Below are 23690 nucleotides of genomic sequence, written 5' to 3' on the forward strand. Positions count from 1 at the left end.
GTTTTTTGCTTTTTGGGTCATGCCCGGCGATGCTCAGTGGTTACTCCTGACTCTTCTGAACTCTGGAATTAATCCTGGTAGTGCTCCAGAGACCATATGGGATGCTGGGAATTGAACCGGGTCAACTACATGCAAGGCAGACACCCTACCAGCTGTGCTATCACTCCAATGGTAGGGCATTTTTCCCTTGCATGCGACCAACCCGCGTACTATTCCTCAGTCTCTCTTGGAGAGCCCAGCAAGCTATCAAGAATATCCTGCCCGCACGGCAGAACCTGACAATCTACCCATGGTGTATTCAATATGCCATAAACAGTAACAATAAGTTTCATAATGGAGACATTACTGGTGCCTGTTCTAGCAAAGTGATGAACAATAGGATGACAGTGCCACAGTGCTATTATGAAACAGATCATTCTGTATCTCTCCCTTTCCTTCTGAGTCATTCTCTGAGCATGATATCCTCTAGTTTTTTCTATATTGCAGAAAGTTGAGTGATTTTCAGCTCAGTAAGCAGAGTAAGGCCCACAGAGAGTAGACAGCATTAGGACTCTTTCCAGGTGTTCCTCATGGATGTGAAATTTATGAATAAAATGTCTTCAGGGCAATGTCCTAGACTTTCTGGATTAAGCTGGAAGTGTGTAGCACTAGGAGAATGGTTGATGATTTGAGAACGTGGCATTCCCAGGGTCACTTGAAGTTGTCACTACACACAAAGGGCAGTGGGAGACGGAGAACAGTGTGACACTCCAGAACTGTAGGTAGCAGTTCAGTCACCAAGGAGCCCCATCTAGGTGCCTGCTCTGTGCAGAGGCAGGAAGGGTGCATTGAGAACAATCTAGAGGTCTGACTTATGGACTTCCCTGTCCAGGAATCTGTATGTGCCTTTCTGCTCTACCACACTGACAATCCAGACTGGCCTTCAGGTCGGGCCCTGTAAGGTCCCTTGGGACCCCAGGTAAATTCCAGCACTAAGCTAAACTCTGCTAATTAGTAACTCTTCCTTACCTGCCCCTTCCTGGTAAAGCCTTGAGATGTAAATTCTGTCTCCATTTGTTGACCCTTCCTTATTGGGATGTAAATTCTGAACCCATTTGTTGGCCCTTCCTTATCTGTTACTTCTGTTAGGAACTTTTTCCTTATTCAACTCCACCTCAATGCAGGGGCCAAGAGCTGAGAATCAAAGGGAGCCAGGTGATAACTAAATGTCTGAATTACCAGATACCCACTAGCCACAATGCCTATGTACATAAATGCTGATCTTTGAATCTACAGGCTAAGGAGTGATGTACTTTTAAATGGATTGATTAAGAAAGTATATGCTGTTACAAATCTATTGGCTATGAAATGCGTGGGCTTTGCTGTAACGGCCAGTGAAGGCCTATATAAGATCCCTTTTGAAGAAGCTTGGGGTCTTCCCTGACAGCTTGACCCTGGCTAGCCAGCTCAATAAACTACCTGCTTGCTGATTGCATTCCTGCGTGGTCCTTGCTTACGGTCGGAGATCCAGAGTTGTGCCCTAACAGGCCCCTGCTTCTGTACTCTGGATTGACCTCGGTTGGAACTTTAGCCCATATTGTGCTCATGGTGCCTTCAGGAATTGAAGTGTTATCCTGATTCATGTATGTTCAATGTATTCCTAGGGGAGTGAAGGAAAATACTCTCACTCAGATATGAGTATTTTCTCTGTCGTTGGGAAGGAAGGGTTTTGCTCATTTTTTGTAAATTGACCATGTTGATAAATTTGGTAATACTTTTCAAATTGCAGGTATGAATCTTGGTTTCCACCTAAGAATCAAACCTCATAACCCAACTACAGAACCACGAATATTGCCAGTAATACTCTGGTCTACGTGACAGATAGCTCATCATATAGTCATGCTGTCTGAGACTTCCCAGTGGACACAAATTCATTCATTCATTCATCATCCTGTTATTCGTCGATTGCCTCAAGCAGGCCCCAGCAACGTCTCTTTCATCCTAGCCCTGAGATTATATTCAAGGATCTTTAGGAGAATAAGACCCATCATTGTTACTGGTATTTGGCATATTTGGTACGCCACGGGGAGTTTGCCAGACTCTACCCTGTGGGCAGGCTACATTCGATAGCCTGCAAGTTTGTCCAAAGTAGGAATGAGATAGTAAAATGTCATAAAAAGATGTCCTGATAAGATGTCGCACGGCCGCGAATGCAGCCGCACGGTTCCGGGAGCTGGATTTTATAGTCTCTGAGTCTTGGCCGCTGATGGGATTACACGGCGCCAGGGGGCCAGATGGTGGGTGTTACCCCCGCCTACTGGAATTTGGAGGATCTGGGTGGAGGATGCTTAACTCCAATCCAAGTAGACTTGGAGATCTCGGCCCCGGAACCCGCGTGTCTTTGTCCCTCTGCCAGTACCTTCATGTGTGCAGAGAGTGGTCTCGGCATGGTGGTGGCTGGTCCTGGAGGTCTTGTGCTGCCGGAGCCCTTGTCAGGGCGGGGAGGAAAGCTCAACCCACTCCCCTCCAAGGGGTCCCGGCGAGCGAGGACAGTCAGGCGTGGGGGCAGGAGACTGCACTCTTCTCTTCCGGGATCTGGTTTTTATAGTCTCTGAGTCTTGGCCGCTGATGGGATTACACTGCGCCAGGGGGCCAGGTGGTGGGTGTGACCCCCGCCTACTGGAATTTGGAGGAGCTGGGTGGAGGATGCTCAACTCCAATCTGAGTAGACTTGGAGATCTCGGCCCCGGAACCCGCGTAGCTTTGTCCCTCTGCCAGTACCTTCATGTGTGCGGAGAGTGGTCTCGGCATGGTGGTGGCTGGTCCTGGAGGTCTTCCGCTGCCGGAGCCCTTGTCGAGGTGGGGAGGAAAGCTCAACCCGCTCCCCTCCAAGGGACCCCGGCGAGGAACAGCCAGGCGCAGGGTAGGAGACTGCCCTGTCTCGTCCGGGATCTGGATTTTATAGTCTCTGAGTTTTGGCCGCTGATGGGATTACACTGCGCCAGGGGGCCAGGTGGTGGGTGTGACCCCCGCCTACTGGAATTTGGAGAATCTGGGTGGAGGATGCTCAACTCCAATCCGAGTAAGCTTTGAGATCTTGAGGAGTAGTTTGAGCTTTCCTCCCTGCCCTGACCAGGGCTCCGGCAGCGGAAGACCTCCAGGACCAGCCACCACCATGCCGAGACCACTCTCCGCACACATGAAGGTACTGGCAGAGGGACAAATCCACTCGGGTTCCGGGGCCAAGTGGACACAAATTGGAGACATATATATGTATATGCACAAAATTAATGTTCACTCAATACCATATATTTTCCAGGAATATTGATCAATTAGTGACATCAGATATGAGGTAAACTCAGCTGCGATGCATGACCCTGGGGTGGAGGGAGCAGTCCCTGAGGCCTCTCTCTAGATACTGTCTGCCTGTCCATCCTACTTCCAGCCCTCCTGGGCACACCCTAGAATCTGTGTCTGTCATTTAGTTATGACCTTCCTCTGAGCTGGGTTGAAATGCCCCCAACAACAGGACTTCAGAGATCCTGACCCTGATCATTTCCTTTCCAGAATGTGATAGTAGAAATGTGACCTTGGTCCCTTTCATATAGGGTCATCTCCTCCACTGGCTCTTGTCCAATGGCAGGATTCCAGCTCAGGAATATAAAGATATGGCGAAGATGTACAAAGGGGCAGGGCTGCACAAAAACTCCAGAAGAGGCTCTGGCCAACACCAGGATTTCATCTCCAAGAAAAGGATTTCTTGCAGATACAGAATTTAAAACAAAATATGAAACATGTTGAGTCTGCCATGTGTAGACCTACAGTTCAGGAACCTGCAATAACCCCAGCTCAAACTTCCATGTGGTTCTTCCTGTACAGTCTGGGGCGCTCCACACAAAATCCTAGAAGAAAATATGAATGACACCAGTTGTTCTAGAGAGAAGCCATCTCCCTCTGGCTGTTGCTGAAGGACAGAGAGAGATCCTGAGCCTTTCCCTCAGATGAAGACTGGCCTTGTGAGCCCCATTCTATGTCTCAGACGCTGACTCTGAGGAGGAAGTCAGGAGGATCCGCGTTCCTTACATCTTACATGGCACAGTTGCCTCCCCTTCGGTTTTCTGACACTCTCAGGATGTGGTTGTCACACTGTGTCTCTCGCACAGTAATACACGGCCATGTCCTCAGTGCTCAGCCTGCTCAGTTCCGTGTAGGCTGTGTCCTTGGACTTGTCTGCAGTGAGTGTGAGTCTTCCCTGGAACTTTGGTGCGTAGTTTGTATAATCATTGTAAGGGTATATATATCCCATCCACTCTAGCCCTTGTCCTGGGGTCTGCCGCACCCATTGGATATTGCGGTCTGTGAAGGTGTATCCGGACGCCTTGCAGGAGATCTTCACTGATGTCCCAGGTTTTCCAACCTCAGCCCCTGACTGCACCAGCTGCACCTGGGAGTTCACACCTGTGGACAGCAGACAAGAGTAGGTGGACTCCACTTGATTGGCCCCATTTCCTCAGCCCAAGGCATGGAGATGCTTACCTGCAGTCACTGCCACCAGGAAAAGAATTCTCCAGGTCCAGTCCAAGTTGGGGACCGTGCACTCAGGGGCTCCTGAATGTGTGGTTGTGCCTGCTGTGTGAGGTTGTCAGGACACAGACAAATCTGTATTTAACTCAGTGTCCCTCGTGTAATTTTCATGTTCACGAGGAGGGAGAATTCATAGATGAAGGCCTGGTCCAACCTGAGAAGGGGCTGGTTGAAGCCACTCAGTTCATCCTTAAGGGAAGGGAAGAGGTCCATGTTCTGATCCTTGTTTGAGGAGATGAGACCCTGTCCTGTCCCAGGACTCTGTGCACACAGAGCTCCCTCAGGGTCCCCCATATCTATATGGCCTGGATACATCTGGACACACCTGGGCTTTGAGGTTATTTCTGGGATTCTTAACTACACAATGGATACTACAATGAGACTACAAAACCATTCCAATTCCTGGGTGGTTTCCATTGGAGATATTAAGAAGTCCAGAAACACCCCCTGCATACAGGTTTTGCTGCCTTATCAATATGAAACAATGGGCATGGGAGTCTCCCGGTGGACGATTCCACAACGAAATAGACCACATCATATTCAATCGACGGTTTTGCCTGACTGATGTCGCTGTTGTCCCAAAATTTCGAACGGGATCGGACCACCGTCTCCTTCGTGCAAAATTCTACTTCACAGAGCGGGGAGAAAGGGCTGCAAAATTCAAAAAGAGAACTCCCAGAATGACCACCAACTGGGAACTCTTTGGTACTATTGCGGCAACATGGGAAGATGCCATTGTTGACAACATTGACGAGGAACACGATCGACTGGTTCAGCACCTCCATGAATGTGCGAGGAACAACAAGAGAGAGATAGCCACAAAAAATCACCTATCTTCGAAAACTCTTGAGCTAATACGCCAGCGTGGTTTGGCGCATGCCTCAGGCAACCGCAAGCTAATGTCTGAGCTCGCAAAGCAGTGCGGAGATGCGATCAAGGAAGACCTCAAAGAGAGAAGAGCAGAAGTACTGGTAGATGCGGCAGAAGCCGGGAAAAGTATTCGTAACGCCCGCCTGTCCTTCGCCAACTATAAGACCAAGATGACTGCCCTCCAACGTCCTGATGGATCCATCACATCCTCCAGAACTGCAATGGAGAAGATTATCCATGACTTCTACTCAAATCTCTTCGATAGACATGTCCACTTGCCGACATACCAAATTCCACAGGATGGATATGTTGTTCCCAACGTTCTCCCTTCCAATATCCGACATGCCATATCGTCGGTAAAGAAACAAACAGCACCCGGCCCAGACAAGGTCAGACCTGAACACCTGAAGAACCTGCCATCAGTACTCATCAATACACTGGCTCGGCTCTTCACTCGCTACCTATCTGAATACAAGGTTCCGTCCCAATGGAAAACCATCAGGACCGTACTACTGTTCAAGAAGGGAGACATCCATAACATTGGCAACTATCGCCCGACCTGCCTCTTGTCTGTCATCTACAAGTTGTTCACCAGAGTCATCCTAAATAGGATTGGCAGAACACTAGATGAAGGACAATCATCTGAGCAAGCCGGGTTCCACAAAGGATTCAGCACCTTCGACCATATCCACACAATAACCAAGCTCATTGAGGTTTCTCGGGAGTTCAAGGTGCCGCTCTGTTTAACGTTCATTGATTTAAAGAAGGCCTTTGATTCTGTTGACACGGAAGCAGTCATTGAAGCCCTAGCCAATCAGGGCATTCAAGCCCAATACATCAGGATCCTTCGTGAGCTGTATTGCGGATTCACTACCAGGATCTCACCATTCTACAAAGAAGTGATCGTTGATGTCAAGAGAGGGGTGCGGCAGGGTGATACCATTTCACCGAAACTCTTCAGTGCCACCCTCGAGAACATCATGCGATGACTGGAATGGGAAGGAATGGGAGTGAAGATAGATGGTCGGCAACTACACCACCTCTGCTTTGCTGATGACATTTTTTTAATAACAGCAAACATCAGCCAAGCGGCACAAATGCTGGCCGACTTTGACCGTGAGTGTGGAAAGGTAGGACTACAGCTGAATCTTACAAAGACAATGTTTATGCAAAACAGCCTTGTTCCTGACACCCCATTCACTCTCAATGGTACGACCATCTCCGAATGCAACAGCTATGTGTACCTATTTTGAGAGGTCAACATGACAAATGACCTGGCACCTGAGCTGCGCAGGAGGAAGAGAGCGGCTTGGAACGCCTTCAAGAACGTCGAAGAAATAGCTAAGAGGACGAAGAACCTCCGGCTCTGGGCACATCTCTTTGATTCCACTGTTCTTCCCGCATTAACATATGCCTCAGAGACCTGGGCCCTACGCAAACAGGATGAGAATGCTATTCAGGTCTCCCAGAGAAGAATAGAAAGAGCTATACTTGGAATATCACGTTTCACTCAAATGAGAGAAAGAATCTGGAGTTCTGACATCCATCGACGATCAAGAATCAGGGATGCTGTCTCATTTGCCAAGGTGTCGAAAATCAGATGGGCTGGTCACGTAATGAGATTTTTTTTTTTTTTTAGTGTTTTTTATTTATTTATTTATTTTTTTTTTTTTACAGTTGTAGATTTACAATTTTTTTTGTGCTTGGGTTTCAATTATACAATGATAAGATACCCATCCCTCCACCAGTGCCCGTTTTTCACCACCATGGATAATATCCCTCCCACCGCCATACCCCCATCCCCCCCGCCTCTGTGGCAGGACAATCCCCTGTGTTCTCTCTCTCCGTTTGGGTGTTGTGGTCTGCAAAAGAGGCATTGAATGGCAAACCTGTTCAGTCCATAGTCTACTTTCGACATGCATCTCCCCTCCTGGGAGGATCCTCCAAACATCCTTTATTTGGTGCTCCCTTCTCTATCTGAACTGCCCTTTCCTCTAGGATACCCGGCTGGCCTCTAAGTTATGGAGTAATCCTCCTGGTGCTGATCTCAGCTATTCTTGGGTATTAATCTCATACTTTGTTACTTTATATCCCCCAGATGAATGCAATCTTTCTATGTCTATCCCTCTCTTTCTGACTCATTTCGCTTAGCATGATACTTTCCATATTGTACCACTTGTATGTAAATTTCATGACTTCATCTTTTCTAACAGCTACATAGTACTCCATTGTGTAGATGTACCAAAGTTTCTTTAACCAGTCATCTGTTCTTGGGCATTCAGGTTTCTTACAGTTTCTGGCTATTGTAAAGAGTGCTGCAATGAACAAACAAGTGCAGATGTCACTTCGACTATACATTTTTGCTTCTCTGGGATATATTCCCAGGAGTGGTATTGCTGGGTCAAATGGGAGCTCAATTTCTAATTTTTTGAGAATCGTCCATACTGTTGTCCAGAAGGGCTGAACCAGTGGACATTCCCACCAACAGTGAAGGAGTGTCCCTTTCTCGCCACATCCACGCCAGCATTGGTTGCTTTTGTTCTTTTGAATGTGGGCCAGTCTCTGAGGTGTGAGATGGTATCTCATTGTGGTTTTGATCTGCATCTCTCTGATGATTAATGATGTAGAGCATTTTCTCATGTGCTTTTTTGCCATTCGGATTTCTTCTTTGAGAAAGTTTCTGTTCATTTCATTGCCCCATTTTTGGATGGGGTTGGATGTTTTCTTCTTGTGGAGTTTAACCAGTATTTTGTATATCCTGGATATCAACCCCTTGTCAGATGTGTATTCGGCGAATATCCTTTCCCATTCTGTAGACTGTCTTTGTATTTTGGTCACTGTTTCTTTGGAGGTTCAGAAGCTTCTTAGTTTAAGATAGTCCCATTTATCTATCTCTGTTTTCACTTGCTTGGCCAGTGGCGTGGCATCTTTGAAGATACCATTAGCTTAAATATCATGGAGGGTTTTGCCAACTTTATTTTCAATGTACCTTATGGTTTCTGGTCTGATGTTGAGGTCTTTAATCCATTTTGATCTTACTTTTGTACATGGTGTTAGGCAGAGTTCTGAGCCTATTTTTTTGCATGTAGCCGTCCAATGATGCCAACATAATTTATTAAAGACGCTTTCCTTACTCCACTTCACATTACTTGCACCTTTATCAAAGATTAGATGATCATATGATTGAGGGGAGATGTCAGTGTATTCAACCCTTTTCCATTGGTCTGCAGTTCTGCCTTTGTTCCAGTACCACGATCACGATCACGATCACGACCACCCTGTTGTTCGTCGATTGCCTCGAGCAGGTGCCAGTAACGTCTTCTTCGTTCTAGCCCTGAGATTTTTTTTTTAAAGTGCCATATTCAAGGATTTTTCAGGGTTAGGAGAATGAGACCCATCATTGTTACTGGTATTTGGCATATTGGGTATACCACGGGGAGTTTGCCAGACTCTGCCGTGTGGGCATGTTACATTTGGTAGCCTGCCAGTTTGACCGAATTAGGAATGAGATGACAAGATTCGCGCGGCCGCGTTCACGGCTGCGCGCTTCCGGGAGCTGAGTGTGATAATCTCTGGATCCTGGCCATTGTTGGAGTTACACGGCAGTTGGTGGGTGTAACTGTCTAGTTACTGGCAGTTCCAGTCCCAAACTGTACAGGCTTGGAGATCTCAGCCCCGGGTCCCACACACCTGGGTTCCTCTGTCAGTTCTTTTATGCGTGAGGCTCATCCAAGTGTGTGGAGAGTGCTCCCCGCATGGCCTTGGCTGGGCCTCGGTGGTCTTCAGCTGTTGGGCCCTGGTGGAGACAGTCAGGCATAGGGTAGGAGACTCTGTCTTGTTCTCTCCCAGGAGCTGAGTGTGATGATCTCTGGATCCTGGCCGTTGTTGGAGTTACACGGCAGTTGGTGGGTGTAACTGTCTAGTTACTGGCAGGTCCAGTCCCAAACTGTACAGGCTTGGAGATCTCAGCCCCGGGTCCCACACACTAGACAGTTACACCCACCAACTGCCGTGTAACTCCAACAAGGGCCAGGATCCAGAGATCATCACACTCAGCTCCTGGGAGAGAACAAGACAGAGTCTCCTACCCTATGCCTGACTGTCTCCACCAGGGCCCAACAGCTGAAGACCACCGAGGCCCACCCAAGGCCATGCTGGGAGCACTCTCAACACACTTGGATGAGCCTCACGCATAAAAGAACTGACAGAGGAACCCAGGTGTTCCAGTACAATGCTGTTTTAATTATTACTGCTTTGTAGTACAGTTTGACATTAGGGAGGTTGATTCCCCCCATTTTCTTTTTCCCAAGAATTGCTTTAGCTATTCGTGGGGGCTTATTGTTCCATATAGATTTCAGGAGTGTTTGCTCCATTTCTTTGAAGAATGTCATGGGTATCCTTATAGGGATTGCATTGAATTTATACAATGCTTTTGGTAGTATTGCCATTTTGACAATGTTAAGTCTCCCGACCCATGAGCAGGGGATATCTTTCCATTTCCTCATGTCCTCTTTTTTTTTCCTGAAGTAGCGTTTTGTAGTTTTCTTTGTACAGGTCCTTTACTTCCTTAGTTAAGCTGATTCCTAGGTACTTGATTTTCTGGGGCACAATTGTGAACGGGATTGTTTTTTTCATGTTGCTTTCTTCTCTCTCACTGTTTGCGTATAGGAAAGCCATGGACTTTTGGGTATTGATTTTATAACCTGCAACTTTACTATACGAGTCTATTGTTTCTAGGAGTTTTTTGGTGGAGGTTATTGGGTTCTCTAAGTAGAATATCATATCATCTGCGAATAGTGAGAGCTTAATTTCTTCCTTTCCTACCTGAATGCCCTTAATATCTTTTTCTTGCCTAATCGCTATTGCAAGTACTTCCAGTACTATATTGAACAGCAGTGGAGAGAGTGGGCATCCCTGTCTCGTCCCTGATCTTAGAGGGAAGGCTCTCAGTATTTCCCCATTGAGGATGATGCTTGCTGTAGTCTTGTGGTAGATGGCTTTAATTATGTTGAGGAAGGTCCCCTCTATACCCATTTTGGCTAGGGTTTTCATCATAAAGGGGTGCTGGATCTTGTCAAATGCTTTCTCTGCATCTATTGATATAATAATATGCTTTTTATCTTTTCTTTTGTTGATATGATGGATTATGTTGATTGATTTTCGAATGTTAAACCATCCTTGCATCCCTGGGATGAATCCTACTTGGTCATGGTGTATGATCTTTTTGATGAGTAGTTGGATTCTATTTGCTAGTAGTTTGTTGAGGATCTTTGCATCTGTGTTCATCAGGGATATCGGCCTGTAATTCTCTTTCTTTGTGGTATCTCTGTCTGCTTTTGGTATCAGTGTGATATTTGCTTCGTAGAAACTGTTCGGAAGTGTTTTTGATATTTCAATTTCGTGGAAAAGCTTAAAAAGCTTTGGGAGTAAGTCCTCTTTAAAGATTTGGAAGAATTCACTAGTGAATCCATCCGGGCCAGGACTTTTGTGCTTGGGTAGACTTTTTATTACCAGTTCAATTACCTTGATGGTGATAGGTCTGTTCAGGTATTCCAGGTCTTCTTGGTTCAGCCTTGGGAGTCTGTAGGAGTCTAGGAATTTATCCATTTCCTCGAGGTTTTGATGTTCCGTGGCATAAAGCTTCTCAAAGTACTCCCTGATGATCCTCTGAATTTCTGTGGTTTCTGTTGTAATGGCCCCCTTTTCATTTCTGATTCGGTTTATTAGAGTTTTCTCTCTCCCTTTCTTTGTGAGTTTTGCTAGCGGCTTATCGATCTTGTTAATTTTCTCAAAGAACCAGCTTTTGGTTTCATTGATCTTTTGTATTGTTTTTTGGGTTTCCATCTCATTAATCTCTGCTCTGAGTTTTATTATTTCCTTTCTCCTGTTCGGGTTGTGCTCCTTTTTTTGGTCCTTCTCCAAGCTCTTAAGCTGTGAGGTTAGGTTACTTATGTGTGTTCGCTGCTCCTTCCTGAGGAATGCTTGTAGAGCTATAAACTTTCCTCTTAACACAGCCTTTGCTGTGTCCCATAAGTTTTGGTAACTCGTGTTATCATTTTCATTCGTTTCTAGGAATCTTTTGATTTCCTCTTTGATTTCCTGTCTAATCCACTCGTTGTTCAATAGTGCACTGTTTAATTTCCAGGTGTTTGATTTAGTTTTCTGTTTTTGTGTGTGATTTACTTCTAATTTCAGCGCATTATTGTCTGAGAAGATTGTTGATACAATCTCTATCTTCTTAATTTTATGGAGGCATGTTTTGTGGCTCAGCATGTGGTCTATCTTGGAGAATGTTCCATGGACGCTTGAGAAGAATGTGTATTCAGCTTTTTGTGGATGAAGTGTCCTATATATATCTACTAAGTCCCTTTCTTCCATTGTTTCCCTCAAATGAAGTATGTCCTTGCTAAGCTTGAGTCTGGTTGATCTATCAAGAGGTGACAAAGCAGTGTTGAAGTCTCCCACTAGTATTGTGTTGCTATTGATGTCTTTTTCCAAATCTATGAGTAGTTGTTTTAAGTACTTTGCTGGTCTCTCATTAGGTGCATATACATTTATTATTGTAAGTTCTTCCTGTTGTACAGATCCTTTGATCAATAAGAAATGGCCTTCACTGTCTCTTATGACCTTCCTCACTCTGAAATCGATGTGGTCTGATATAAGGATGGCTACCCAAGCTTTTTTATGGGAGCTGTTTGCCTGTAGGATTGTTTTCCAGCCTTTGACTCTGAGTCTGTGTTTGCTTTGACTATTGAGATGCGTTTCTTGCAGGCAACAGAATGTTGGGTTCAATTTTCTAATCCATCCTGCCACTCTATGTCTTTTAATTGGTGCATTTAGCCCATTGACATTGAGAGAGATTATTGTTATGGGATGTTGTCCCATTGTTCTGTTAAAATTTGGTGTATTTGAGGGGCCTTTCTTGCCTTAAAGTAGCCCATTTAGTTGTTCTTGTAACCATGGTTTTGAGTCTATGAAGTTCCTGAGCTGTTGTTTGTCTGTGAAACTGTGTGTTGTTCCTTCTATTATGAATGAGAGTCTTGCTGGGAAAAGTATTTTTGGGGAGGCATTTATTTCATTGAGTTTTTTTACTATGTCCCACCACTGTTTTCGGGCCATGAGTGATTCATCAGAAAAATCAGCTGTGAATTTTAAGGATGCTCCTTTGTAAGAGATTTCTTTCTTCGATCTTTCTGCTTTCAGAATTTTGTCTCTGTCTAAGGTTTTGGTCATTTTGATCAGAATGTGTCTTGGAGTATTTTTATTCGGATTTCTTCTAGCTGGTACCCTTCGGGCCTCCTGAATGTGGTCACAAGTTTTCTTCAGCTCTGGAAATGTTGTAGCAATGATTTCTTTGACAGTTTCTTCTTCATCGAGGTTTTCTTCCTGTCCCTCTGGGACTCCAATAATTCTTATGTTACCCCTCTTGGCTTCATCACGATCTTCTCTTGCCATCTGTTCCCGAATTGTGAGTCTCTTTTCCATTTTCTGCTCTTTTCTGGAGAGTCTCTGAACTTCATCTTCGAGTTCACTGATTCTGTTCTCAGCAGCTGTTACTCTGCTGCTGAGGCCTTCCACTGAGCTTTTCAATTCGCCTACGAGATTTTTCAGGTCTGATATTTCTGATTGCATTTTCCTCATTTCTGCCTTCAGATCCTCTTGTCTTCTATTGGCATTGTTTTCCATTGTTTCTTTTAATTCCCTAAGCATCCTAAGTAGCTCCCTCCTGAATTCCTTGTCAGAGAGGTTGTCTAACACTACAGTACTGTTGGTGTCATCTGGGCTAGACTCTTCAATATGAAAGTTTGGTGGGCTTTTGCGTTGCTTTACCATTGTGAGAGGTGTGGTTTAGTCCTTCACGTTCACTGTTACTATTCTGCTTGATATGCAGTGTGAGTTAAGATAGGCTTATGGGTTATTGGCTACTGTGTTTCTAGTGGCTGAGCTAAAATAGAGAAGTTTCCATCTAAGAAGGTAGCTTATGGTTCCTAAGGCATATTTAGTGGGAAAACATTTCGCGGCCGCATTAGTGGCCGCGGCTCCGGAAAGAGTCCCTGGCACTGGCGAGGAGTTGGGAATGTCTCCTCTTTGGAATTGGAGCCGTTCAGCTTTGTTGCCCAGGGCTGGGCCTCCGTGCCCATCCCGCGCAGCTCAGGGGTTGAAAACCGGCTGTCTAGGGGCTGGATCTAGGTGCGCATGCCCAGAAAGGGTCCCAGGCCCTTGGAGGCGGGCTGTACCTGTTTGAAATTGGAGCCGTTCAGCTTTGTTGCCCAGAGCTGGGCCTCCTTGCCCATCCCGCGCAGCTCAGGGGTTGAAAACCGGCTCACGTAATGAGATTTAAAGACGACCGCTGGACTAGAGCTGTTACCGACTGGATTCCACGGGATGTCAAAAGACCGCGTGGCCGCCCACATTCCCGATGGTCAGACTTCTTCGTCAAGATCATGAACGATTGGTTTGAGGCCCTTCATGTTCCCGGAGCAAACAGATGCCATTGGGCTACACTAGCACGCGACAGGGACAAATGGAGACGTTACTGGCGCCCGCTCGAGCAAATCGACGACTAACGGGAAATTAAGTGAAGTAAGTGATCAATATGATAAAGGGATATCTATATGCCTCTGTGTTCTATACCTATATTAATTTTGGTTTTCTTGACAAAGCAAAATTTAGTTATTTTGAATAAGGAAATACAGTTTTTGAGGAGATTTCTGCATCTTTGCATCTCTTCCCCCCGTTCCCCCATCTTTCCACCCCTTCTAGCCCGCAACTCGGTGCTTTTAGGACTTGGCGCCCCCTGCAGCCCAGTCCCCACTCTGCAGGGAGAGCCTCTGAGCTCTCAAGGGCTTTAACCTCTTGGGGTCTCAAACACAGTATTTAATCCTGGGACTTCACTTCAGAAGCCTTGCTCAGGAGTCATATTTTTTATTGATCTTTTTGCTTGGGGTTGGAGCCACACTTGGCAGTTCTGAGAACTTACTCCTGGTTCTGTGCTCAGGAATCCCTGAGGTGTATGCATCCTAGAAAATATTGGAAAATCAAACTGTTTTATATATATATGTAATATATATTATGTCACGGTCACGATCCTTGCGTTGTTCATCTATTTGCTCGAGCGGGCCCAGTATCATTGTGAGACTTGTTACTGTGTTTGGCATATAGAATACATCACGGGGAGCTTGCCAGGCTTTGCTGTGCGGGTGAGATCCTCTCGGTAGCTTGCCGGGCTCTCTGAGGGGGGCAGAGGAATCAAACTCAGGTCAGCCATGTTGGCTGCGTGTAAGGTAAACGCCTTACCCGCTGTGCTATCGCTCCAGCCCATATATTATGTATATAACTTAAAACATGACACTGAGTGTTCTTTGCTGAGATTATGTAAAAGTAATACAATAAATCACTGTATTGTAATACAATAAATCACTGTATCACTGTCATTCCATTGATTGTCGAATTACTTGAGCAGGCGCCAGTAAAGTCTCTATTCCCACCAGCCCTGAGATTTTAGCAGCTGGGTCCCTTGGGGTGGGGAAGGCTCTCACCCACCCCCAGACTGGCACAAAGTCCGGTGGTATGGTTCTGGGAGCCTCCTTTATCGAGATTATCTGGTGACGGCAGGGTGTGGTTTATGGATGTGATCCCTGAGTCACTGGACCTCTATTTCCCAACCACCGCCACACTCCAGGCTGCTTTCCGGACGCTCAAGCTGAGCGTCATGCAAGAATGAAGTCCCACGGAACCCAGACAATGCATAAATTTGTGACCTTGGACTCTGGACTCAACAGGACCCAGAACAGAGATCCCCTGCCTGCTTCCCCCAGTCTGCAGTGACTCAGGGATACAATAAATAATTTACTCAAATAAAAATAGAAAAAGCAGTAAAAAGAGGATTTAATTCTTTAAATAAAGACTTTAATATAAACAAAAATTATTTTAAATTTGCCAACTTATTGAAAAAAATTTAAAAACCAGGCATGAGTCTAACACAGCTGCCAACGACTTTATTACATAGTAGTGTTAGTGGAACAAGTATAAGTAAATATGATGAATAGAATGGGCTGGAGAGATAGCACAGCAGGTAGGGCGTTTGCCTTGCACGCAGCCAACATGGCCGAGGCGAGTTCGATACCGAGAGTATCTCTCCCGCGCGGCAAAGTCTGGCAAGCTACCCATGATGTATTTGATATGCCAAACACAGTAACAAGTGTCACAATGGAGATATTACTAGGCCCGCTTGAGCAAATCGATGAACAGTGGGAAGACAGTGACAGTGACAGTAATGCATAGGATAAAATTAATAAAATTTTATTCACATTTGACTTGAACTCTGTCTTTTCAGTGATACAGAATAGTATTATTTAAAGAAATTTGCTTAGAGAATTGCAAGGGGAGAGAAAAAGAGAGGTTCATGAGAGAACATGGGCTTCTCCAAATGGGAAAAAAAATCCTTGAGTTCTAATTTCTGGTCAGACATGCTAAAAGTCTGGAAACTGCTTTGCACCCAGCACACGTGAAAACCTGAACAAGTGAATCTCAGAGATTCACTTTACGTCTCTCTGTGAATAGTAGGAAAAGGGAGAGATAAGTCAAATAGTATTATCTAACTAATGGTCCTTCTCTGTCCTTCACCCCCATACAAAGAAAGCAAGCTTCCAAACCTTGACTAGTCATTAAGGCCCCTGTGTTTCCTAGCACTTAATATAAATCTCTTAGAAAAGTATAAATTCAATGGAAGAGTGCAATTATTCTATATCATCCCTTTCTTTCTGACTCATTTCACTCAGCCTGAAATCTCCATGTCCATCCATTTACAAGCGAATTTCATGGGCGTTCGCCTTACAAGCGGCCAACATGGCCGACCCGAGTTCGATTCCTCCGCCCCTCTCGGAGAGCCCGGCAAGCTACCGAGAGTATTCGATATGCCAGACACAGTAACAACAAAGTCTCCAATGGAGACGTTACTGGGCCCGCTCGAGCAAATCGACGATCAACGGGAGGGCCTTTACCTTTTTACCTTATTTTTCCTGGTGGCTGCATAGTATTCCATTGTGTAGATGTACTATATTTCATCTAGTTATCTGTTCTCAGATAATCAGGGATGCAGTCTCGTTTGCCAAAGCATCAAAAATCAGATGAACTGGACACAAAATGCGATCTGAAGTCTACCACTGGACTAGAGTTGTTACTGATTGGTTTCCACACCGTCATAAGAATGCGTGGCCCCCCACCTATGAGATAATTAGACTTCTTCTTCAAGAATGATTTGGAGTTCTTCTTCCTGGAGCAAGCAGATGCCATTGGGCTACACTAGCCCGCAACAGGGATGAATGGTGACGTTACTGGTGCCCATTATAGCAAATAGATGAGTAATGAGATGCCAAGTGATCAAGTGATGCAAGGTCAATTTTACGTATTTGGGGCAGTATCCAAGATTTTTCCAAAAAGGTCTATCCTGTTGATACTGCCACCAGCAGAGAATAAGAATTGCATTTCCCCCACATCTATGCCAACACAGAATGCTTTGGTTCTTTGTTATGTGTGCCATTTTCCCTGGTATGAGGTTATATATCATTATTGTTTTAGTTTGCATTTCTCTCATAAGAGATGTGGAGAGTTTGTCCATTCAATTCTCTGCTCAAAGTCGACTTTAAGGATATTTCTGTTTAATACCATTTTAGATGACGTTGACTTTTTCTTGTTAAGTTTTACAAGTGTTTTATATGTTTTATTAATCCTACACCAAATGAGGGGATGACAGATATTTTCCAGCAGGTTTTTGGTTGTTTTTTTGATACTGGTCATCATTTCATTTACACTCATTGTAATTGATTGAGCCTTTAGATGGGCCACTTAAAAAGGAGAGACTGACAATTACAAGAAGCACAAAATAGGTGAATAGTTTGGCTTCATGTTGATCCCAAAATAATTAGGTTAGGTGAAGGAAATTGAAAGAAAAAGACAGAGACTATGTGTTTGAACTCAGCCAAGAATAGCTGCTTGTTAGCAACACAAAACACTTGTCATGGGAGGACCACAATTACAAACACAAAGTCACCTTCAATGTTGGGTGCACAAATAGCCGAGAGAATCGGTGAGTCCTCAGGTGGAATTGTGATCAGTGTGGGTGGGTCATTGCAGGTCCAGAGTCAGGACACACCTCACGTGTATTCACAGCACAGAGCCTCACTCAGCCTCTGTGCTCACAGCAAGGTCCTAGAATGTGATTCCTCCTTCCACAAGCACAAGGCAAGACAATATTGACTCTGGACTCATTCCCCACTGCCTTCTCCGAGAGACACGAGGGCTCAGCACTTCACCTTCAAACTAAGATGAGCCTCGGGTACTTTATGTGTCTTCTGGAAACCCAAAAGCATTAACTAGTGGAGATGATCATAGTCGTGTTCACGGCAGCACCAAGTACAGTAATCTAGATGCACACACAACACTCAACCGCAGCGTTCATTTCTGTCTATGTATGTCTCCTTGTTCAGCCATGGAGTCCGTTCTTTCTCTCCTTCAGTTCTGTTTGAAGGACAGTGATCATTGTTTCCTTCTTCTCTCCGTGAGATTCTTGAGTCTCCCTGCCAATGTTTTCTTCAGATCATAGAGCACTGAGAGGATTGTTGCTGTCCACACACCCACAGAGCATCGGATGTTCTGATGTTCTTACCTGGCGTCAGTCACATTCATTAAAACAATAGAATTATTTTTCATTATTCCTGGTTCTCTGTGGGAGCTAAGCGTGTAAGTGCCTGGTAGTCTGGGTATGGATTGGGTGAAGGTTCTCACTCTATTCAGCTAGGGCTGTGACTCTAGTAACTTCTGGCAGCCACAAAGCCTGTGGAGTTTTCTCAGTTGGACAGGGAGGGCCAGGTGTAAGTTGACAGGATTAATCTGTAGATTTTGGTACTGACGGGGCCTCATGAGGCCTGTGAAATCCCCTGGGGAATAGTCTTTCAATAATATATTGAAACTATTTAAATTAATCCATAAATTTCAGGAATATAAACTCTCAGTCCAATAGTATCGAATTGAGAGCCCAGAATAAATTCTTAAATCTTTTACGGTGAATCTTTGGGAGAGGATTCCATCCTATGGAGTGAAGCAAGGAAAACCTCTTCAACAAATGGTGTTGGGAAAACAGCACCACATACAAAAATAACAATCACAATCACAATCACAACCATCCTGTTATTCGTCGATTGCCTCGAGCAGGCCCCAGTAACGTCTCTTTGTCCTAGCCCTGAGATTTTTTTTTAAAGTGCTATATTCAAGGCTCTTTCAGAGTTAGGAGAATGAGACCCTTCATTGTTATTGGTATTTGGCATATTGGGTACGCCACGGGGAGTTTGCCAGACTCTGCCCTGCCGTGAGGGCAGGTTACATTTGGTAGCCTGCCAGTTTGTCTAAAGTAGGAATGAGATGATAAGATGTCGCGCTTCTGGGAGCTGGGTTTTATAGTCTCTGAATCTTGGCCGTTGATGGGATTACACGGCGCCAGGGGGCCAGTTGGTGGGTGTAACCCCCGCCTACTGGAATTTGGAGGATCTGGGTGGAGGATGCCCAGCCCCAATCCGAGTAGACTTGGAGATCTCGGCCCCGGAACACGAGTGGCTTTGTCCCTCTGCCGGTACTTTCATGTGTGCGGAGAGTGGTCTCAGCATGGTGGTGGCTGGTTCTGGAGGTCTTTGGCTGTCGGAGCCCTGGTCGGGGCGGGGAGGAAAGCTCAACCCGCTCCCCTCCAAGGGGCCCCGGCGAGGACAGCCAGGCGCAGGGGCAGGAGACTCTGCACTGTTCTCTTCCAGGAGCTGGGTTTTATAGTCTCTGAATCTTGGCCGTTGATGGGATTACATGGTGCCAGGGGGCCAGTTGGTGGGTGTGACCCCCGCCTACTGGAATTTGGAGGATCTGGGTGGAGGATGCCCAGCCTCAATCCGAGTAGACTTGGGAGATCTCTGCCCCGGAACCCGCATGGTTTATAACAATAAAAAGTAGAATTGAATCCATATCTCACTCCAGATACAGAGTTTAATGGAAAGTTGACTTATGGTCCAGCTTTGACAGCAGAATCATTAAAATACTCAGAGGAAAACCTTGGCCGGTGTCTCCATGACACTGATCTTATATAGCTCATTTATAGTTTCACTCAATTGGCAGATACAAGAGAAACTAAAATAAATAAATGGGACAAAATTAATTAAAGATTTTAACCAGCAATGTAAACAATATTAAAATTAAGGTACCATACTGACTGAGAGAAAACGTGTACCCACCGAACATCAGATCCAACTTAATATCTAAAAATTCATAGCACTCACCAAGATCAACATCAGAACAAATCACCCATCAGAAAGTGGTGTGGCAAATAAACAGATATTTTTGTAGGCATATGAAGAGATGTTTATTCAATGCTTACTTTGAGTAAAATGTCAACTTAAAGGTAAATGAACACCATCTCTGCCCAGTGACAATGGCTTATATCAAAAGTACTGGAATCAACCAGTGTTGGGACATTGTCAAAGGAAAGACACTTTCTATGCTTGTGGGAACCTATCTATGGAAAACGCTAAGAGATTTCTCTAAAAAGTAAAAATAGTAGTTCTAAGTTACAAGTGTTTGTATTTTTGGTATCTTTTCCCATGTGTGAAAGCAGTCATTTGAGAAAATATATGTAAACATATGTCAGTTGTAACATTTGGAATAGTAGCCAGGGCATGGGAACAATCCTAGTGCTTAATGAGAGTTCCATGGATAAGAATTTGTGGTGTATATACAAAATGGGATACTGTGTGGACTGGAGCGATAGCACAGCGGTAGGGCATTTGCCTTGCACGCAGCCAACATGGCCGACCCAAGTTCGATTCCTCCACCCCTCTCGGAGAGCCCGGCAAATTACCGAGAGTATCTCGCCCACACGGCAGAGCCTGGCAAGCTCCCCGTGATGTACTCGATATGCCAAACGCAGTAACAACAGTGTAGTTATAAGAAAATACAAAACATCAAAGTTTTTTGCACCATGGATAGAACTAGGGAATATCAGATTAAGTGAAGTTTGTCAGAGGGAGAAATTCAGACAATCTCATTCATCTATGGTACACAGAGAATAGAGAGTCAGGATGGACAGGATCCAATGATAATGGCCCCTGCATCCTAACCACACTCTGAGGGTCCCGAGACGAGTCGGGTGGGGGCTTAGAGCACTGGAAAGAAGAGGCTGAGCACAGGGGCCACAGCAGAGTGGGAAGGTCTGTGGGGATTTGGTACTGGGAGAAGCCCAGGGAGTTTGGGACCTACAGGCATCAATTTTCAGGCTATTGTCATCGTGTTTCCTCAGTAACAATAGTGAAGGTAATGGGGAAAAAATCTCCTTTTGTGAAAGAAGGAGCGATCTTTATATGAAGGAAAACTGACCACACCTGACCTAAAGGAATAGAACAGTCTCTAGAGCACTGTGAGACTATAAGAAGAATAAACAAATTTGTACTAGACAAGGAAATAATAACTAAAATTTTTACACTTGCTTTACTAAATCTGGCTTATATATTATAATAAAAATGAAAATGTTCTCCCCGAAATAGAGAAAAAGAATTGTAAACAAAATGAAGAAGAAATAAAAGAAACCAACCCATATACATCACCTCTCGGGCTGCCAATGGGCAGAGACCTGGAGTCGCGGTAGCACACCGACCCCTTGTGCTGACACGCACCCCTGCAGTTCCCCTGTCTCCCTCAGCGGGTTTGTGTCTGAACTCACAGGGACTTGCCCTCAATGTGTGAATCTTGCACAAAAATACGCACCTGTGTCCTAAATTACTGAGTTGCTCAGTTTTACGTAAACTTGGTTCTTGGAGGTGTCCCTGAAGATGGTGACGTGGGACTGAAGATTTGGGTCATATTCTGTAAACATATCCTGTAACCATATATAACACCAATCCAACCCAGTCACTTTCCTGGTTGCTGGAGAACCCAGATCACACCATAGTCGGTTAGAGAGAATTCAGAGATGGAGCCGGTGAGGGACAGCATCTTCGAGGGTGTCACCAGTCTTGGTCCCAACTCCTGTAGCTGTACCTGGACAGGACATCTGGGGACAGAGACCCACAGTGAGTCACGGACTCAGAGGCCCCATGCCCACCTTGGAGCCTCTGTCCAGGGGATACTCACATGTGGGATCTGCTACCAGAAAGAGGAGGAATCAGTGCTAATGCGCATTCCTGTCCACGAGGTCCATGGTCTCAGAAACCATGTCAGGGGAGAGGGAGCCTATGTTGGGATGAGTGTGAACGTGGTTTGAACCCTGGATCCCAAGTGCATATTTTCTTGGAGGAGCCTCTGTAGAGAAAGGAAGGGACCTGGGGGAGGGTGGTATGTGGACTCACTGGGAGGAGGTGCTGACTGTGACTCAGAGCACTCAGGCCTGTCCCTGGGGCCCTGTCAGAGCCAGGCCTCTTCCTCTAGCACAGGAAACCTGCTGAGGAGCTCTCAGGAAACAGGAATTGCTGAGGGAGAACCGGCGGCTGAGGAGGAGAGCCCTGGTGTCTCAGGTCCCTAATGAGGAAACCCAGCCCCCCACAGCCTCTTGGGCCCTGCCTCTCCATGTCCCTTGGTGGAACAACTGTGTGCGCAAATCCTGGGCCCATCATACTGTGTCATTGTCCCATTGAATTCTCACTTGTCTGGATTCAGTCCACGTCAATCAAATAGGGTTGGGCTTGTGGGGTAACACACACTTGGTAACCGTGTTGTGCACTAACTGTACACTGATCCCATAAACTTTGACACTTTCAAATTCTATTACCTATGTTATAACTAACTTAAAATATTGTTAGAAGTGCCATAAAGTCTGCACATAGATCTTGTTTCCAGCACTGGCTCTGTGCCGCCATTGCCACAGAACAGTGTACTGATCACTCACCCCAATGATTTCTCTTGTCCCAGTAATTCCTTTTTCCCACCCTACCCAGACTCCCACATGCAGCGAGATCATGCATGCAGGTTAGATGGGTCAGAGAGACACTGATTCATTGCTGAGGAGTGATCCACTGTATCAACATATTGAGCTTGTTTCTCCACGCATGGTTGTGCAACTGTAATTTGCTCAATGCTTGCCTGTTATAAAGACACACCGTCTCACTCTGCAGATTTGGAGCGGTAAAGACAAGTTAATAGCATTATGGAAAAACGTAACAGAATAATGTTAGGAAGCAGCTTAAGAAGTATCTCTCACTTCTCAGAGAAATGAAGTCATGGTGCCAAACTCAAATTAGAGATGTGAAAACTCAGATGCTGTTTAAATTTACCACTATAAAGCCAAAGACTATGGAGCCTTTGTCCTCTTTCACTCAGAGACAGTCTCAAAAGGTGAGACAGACTCTGTGGTATGTCCTGGTTACAAGCTAGCCTCAACAGCCTTGACCAAGGAAATAGCCTGGAAAGTTTTTAATTGATTTTTTTAAAATTATGGACCACACTTGGTGATGCTCAGGGCTTATTTCCAACTCTGTTCTTAATAATCACTCTTGTGGGGCTCAGGTTTTTGGGGAAGGGGTGGAAGGGGGTGGCAGTGACAGAAATCATCTCCAGATTGATCAGGCCAAATGCAAAGCAAGGCACTGCCCACTGCACCATCTTTCTGGCCCCAGTTTGGAGTATAAGGTCAAGGCCACTGCTGAGATGTCTGTGCATTTGGTGACCTAGCCCAGAGCCACCTCCCCACCTCCCCAGGCCTCCCCACACGTGGACGGTGGGGGGGGTGAGCGGGGCACAGCCTGATTCAAGAAGACACTCTGTCTCCCAGGCACATCTATATTGCTTTCATCTTTCCCTCTAGTTGTATAAGTTACCAATAGTTGCAGTTGTTTTGATAAGCACAGTAAGAGACAAAGATCCCAACACTTAGTCCTCTGGGCTCTGAGAGCAAACAAGGCTTTTACCAGAAATTCCAGAATAAGTCCTCAGGACAGTTCAGCTAGTCCTTTCCCATGGGGCTCCTGTCTCTTAAGTTGTAACAGCTTGCATCGAGATCATGCATTTATGCTTTCTAGAATGTCCCATTTTGATGCCAGGGTAGCTTTGCCACTTGCCTCGGGTCCATCCCAGTCTCAAAGTGGGACTTCAGTTTGGGGGCATTAGGAAATACAACAACTAACGCCTGAGTCAAGTAATTATAACCAAGTAATTACGCCCAGGAGTAGATATATTTCAGATTCAATCAACTTTCAAATATTAGAAGCATAGCACTAATGGTCTTCCTGTGTTTA

The 23690-nt window shown here is 45.4% G+C and overlaps 1 gene segment (V, D, J or C); it reads right to left on the reverse strand.

The window, feature by feature from the left end:
* Positions 1–21372: 21372 nt before the first annotated feature.
* Positions 21373–23690, reverse strand: part of LOC130030726 (immunoglobulin heavy variable 3-66-like) — a 177184-nt gene continuing 174866 nt past the window's right edge. Inside the window, 1 exon segment of the V gene segment in view lies at positions 21373–21514. Within this exon segment, the coding sequence occupies positions 21373–21514 (142 nt within the window).

Source organism: Sorex fumeus, unplaced genomic scaffold (assembly GCF_029834395.1).
Source record: "Sorex fumeus unplaced genomic scaffold, SorFum_2.1 ptg000044l, whole genome shotgun sequence".
NCBI classification, from domain to species: Eukaryota; Metazoa; Chordata; class Mammalia; order Eulipotyphla; family Soricidae; genus Sorex; species Sorex fumeus.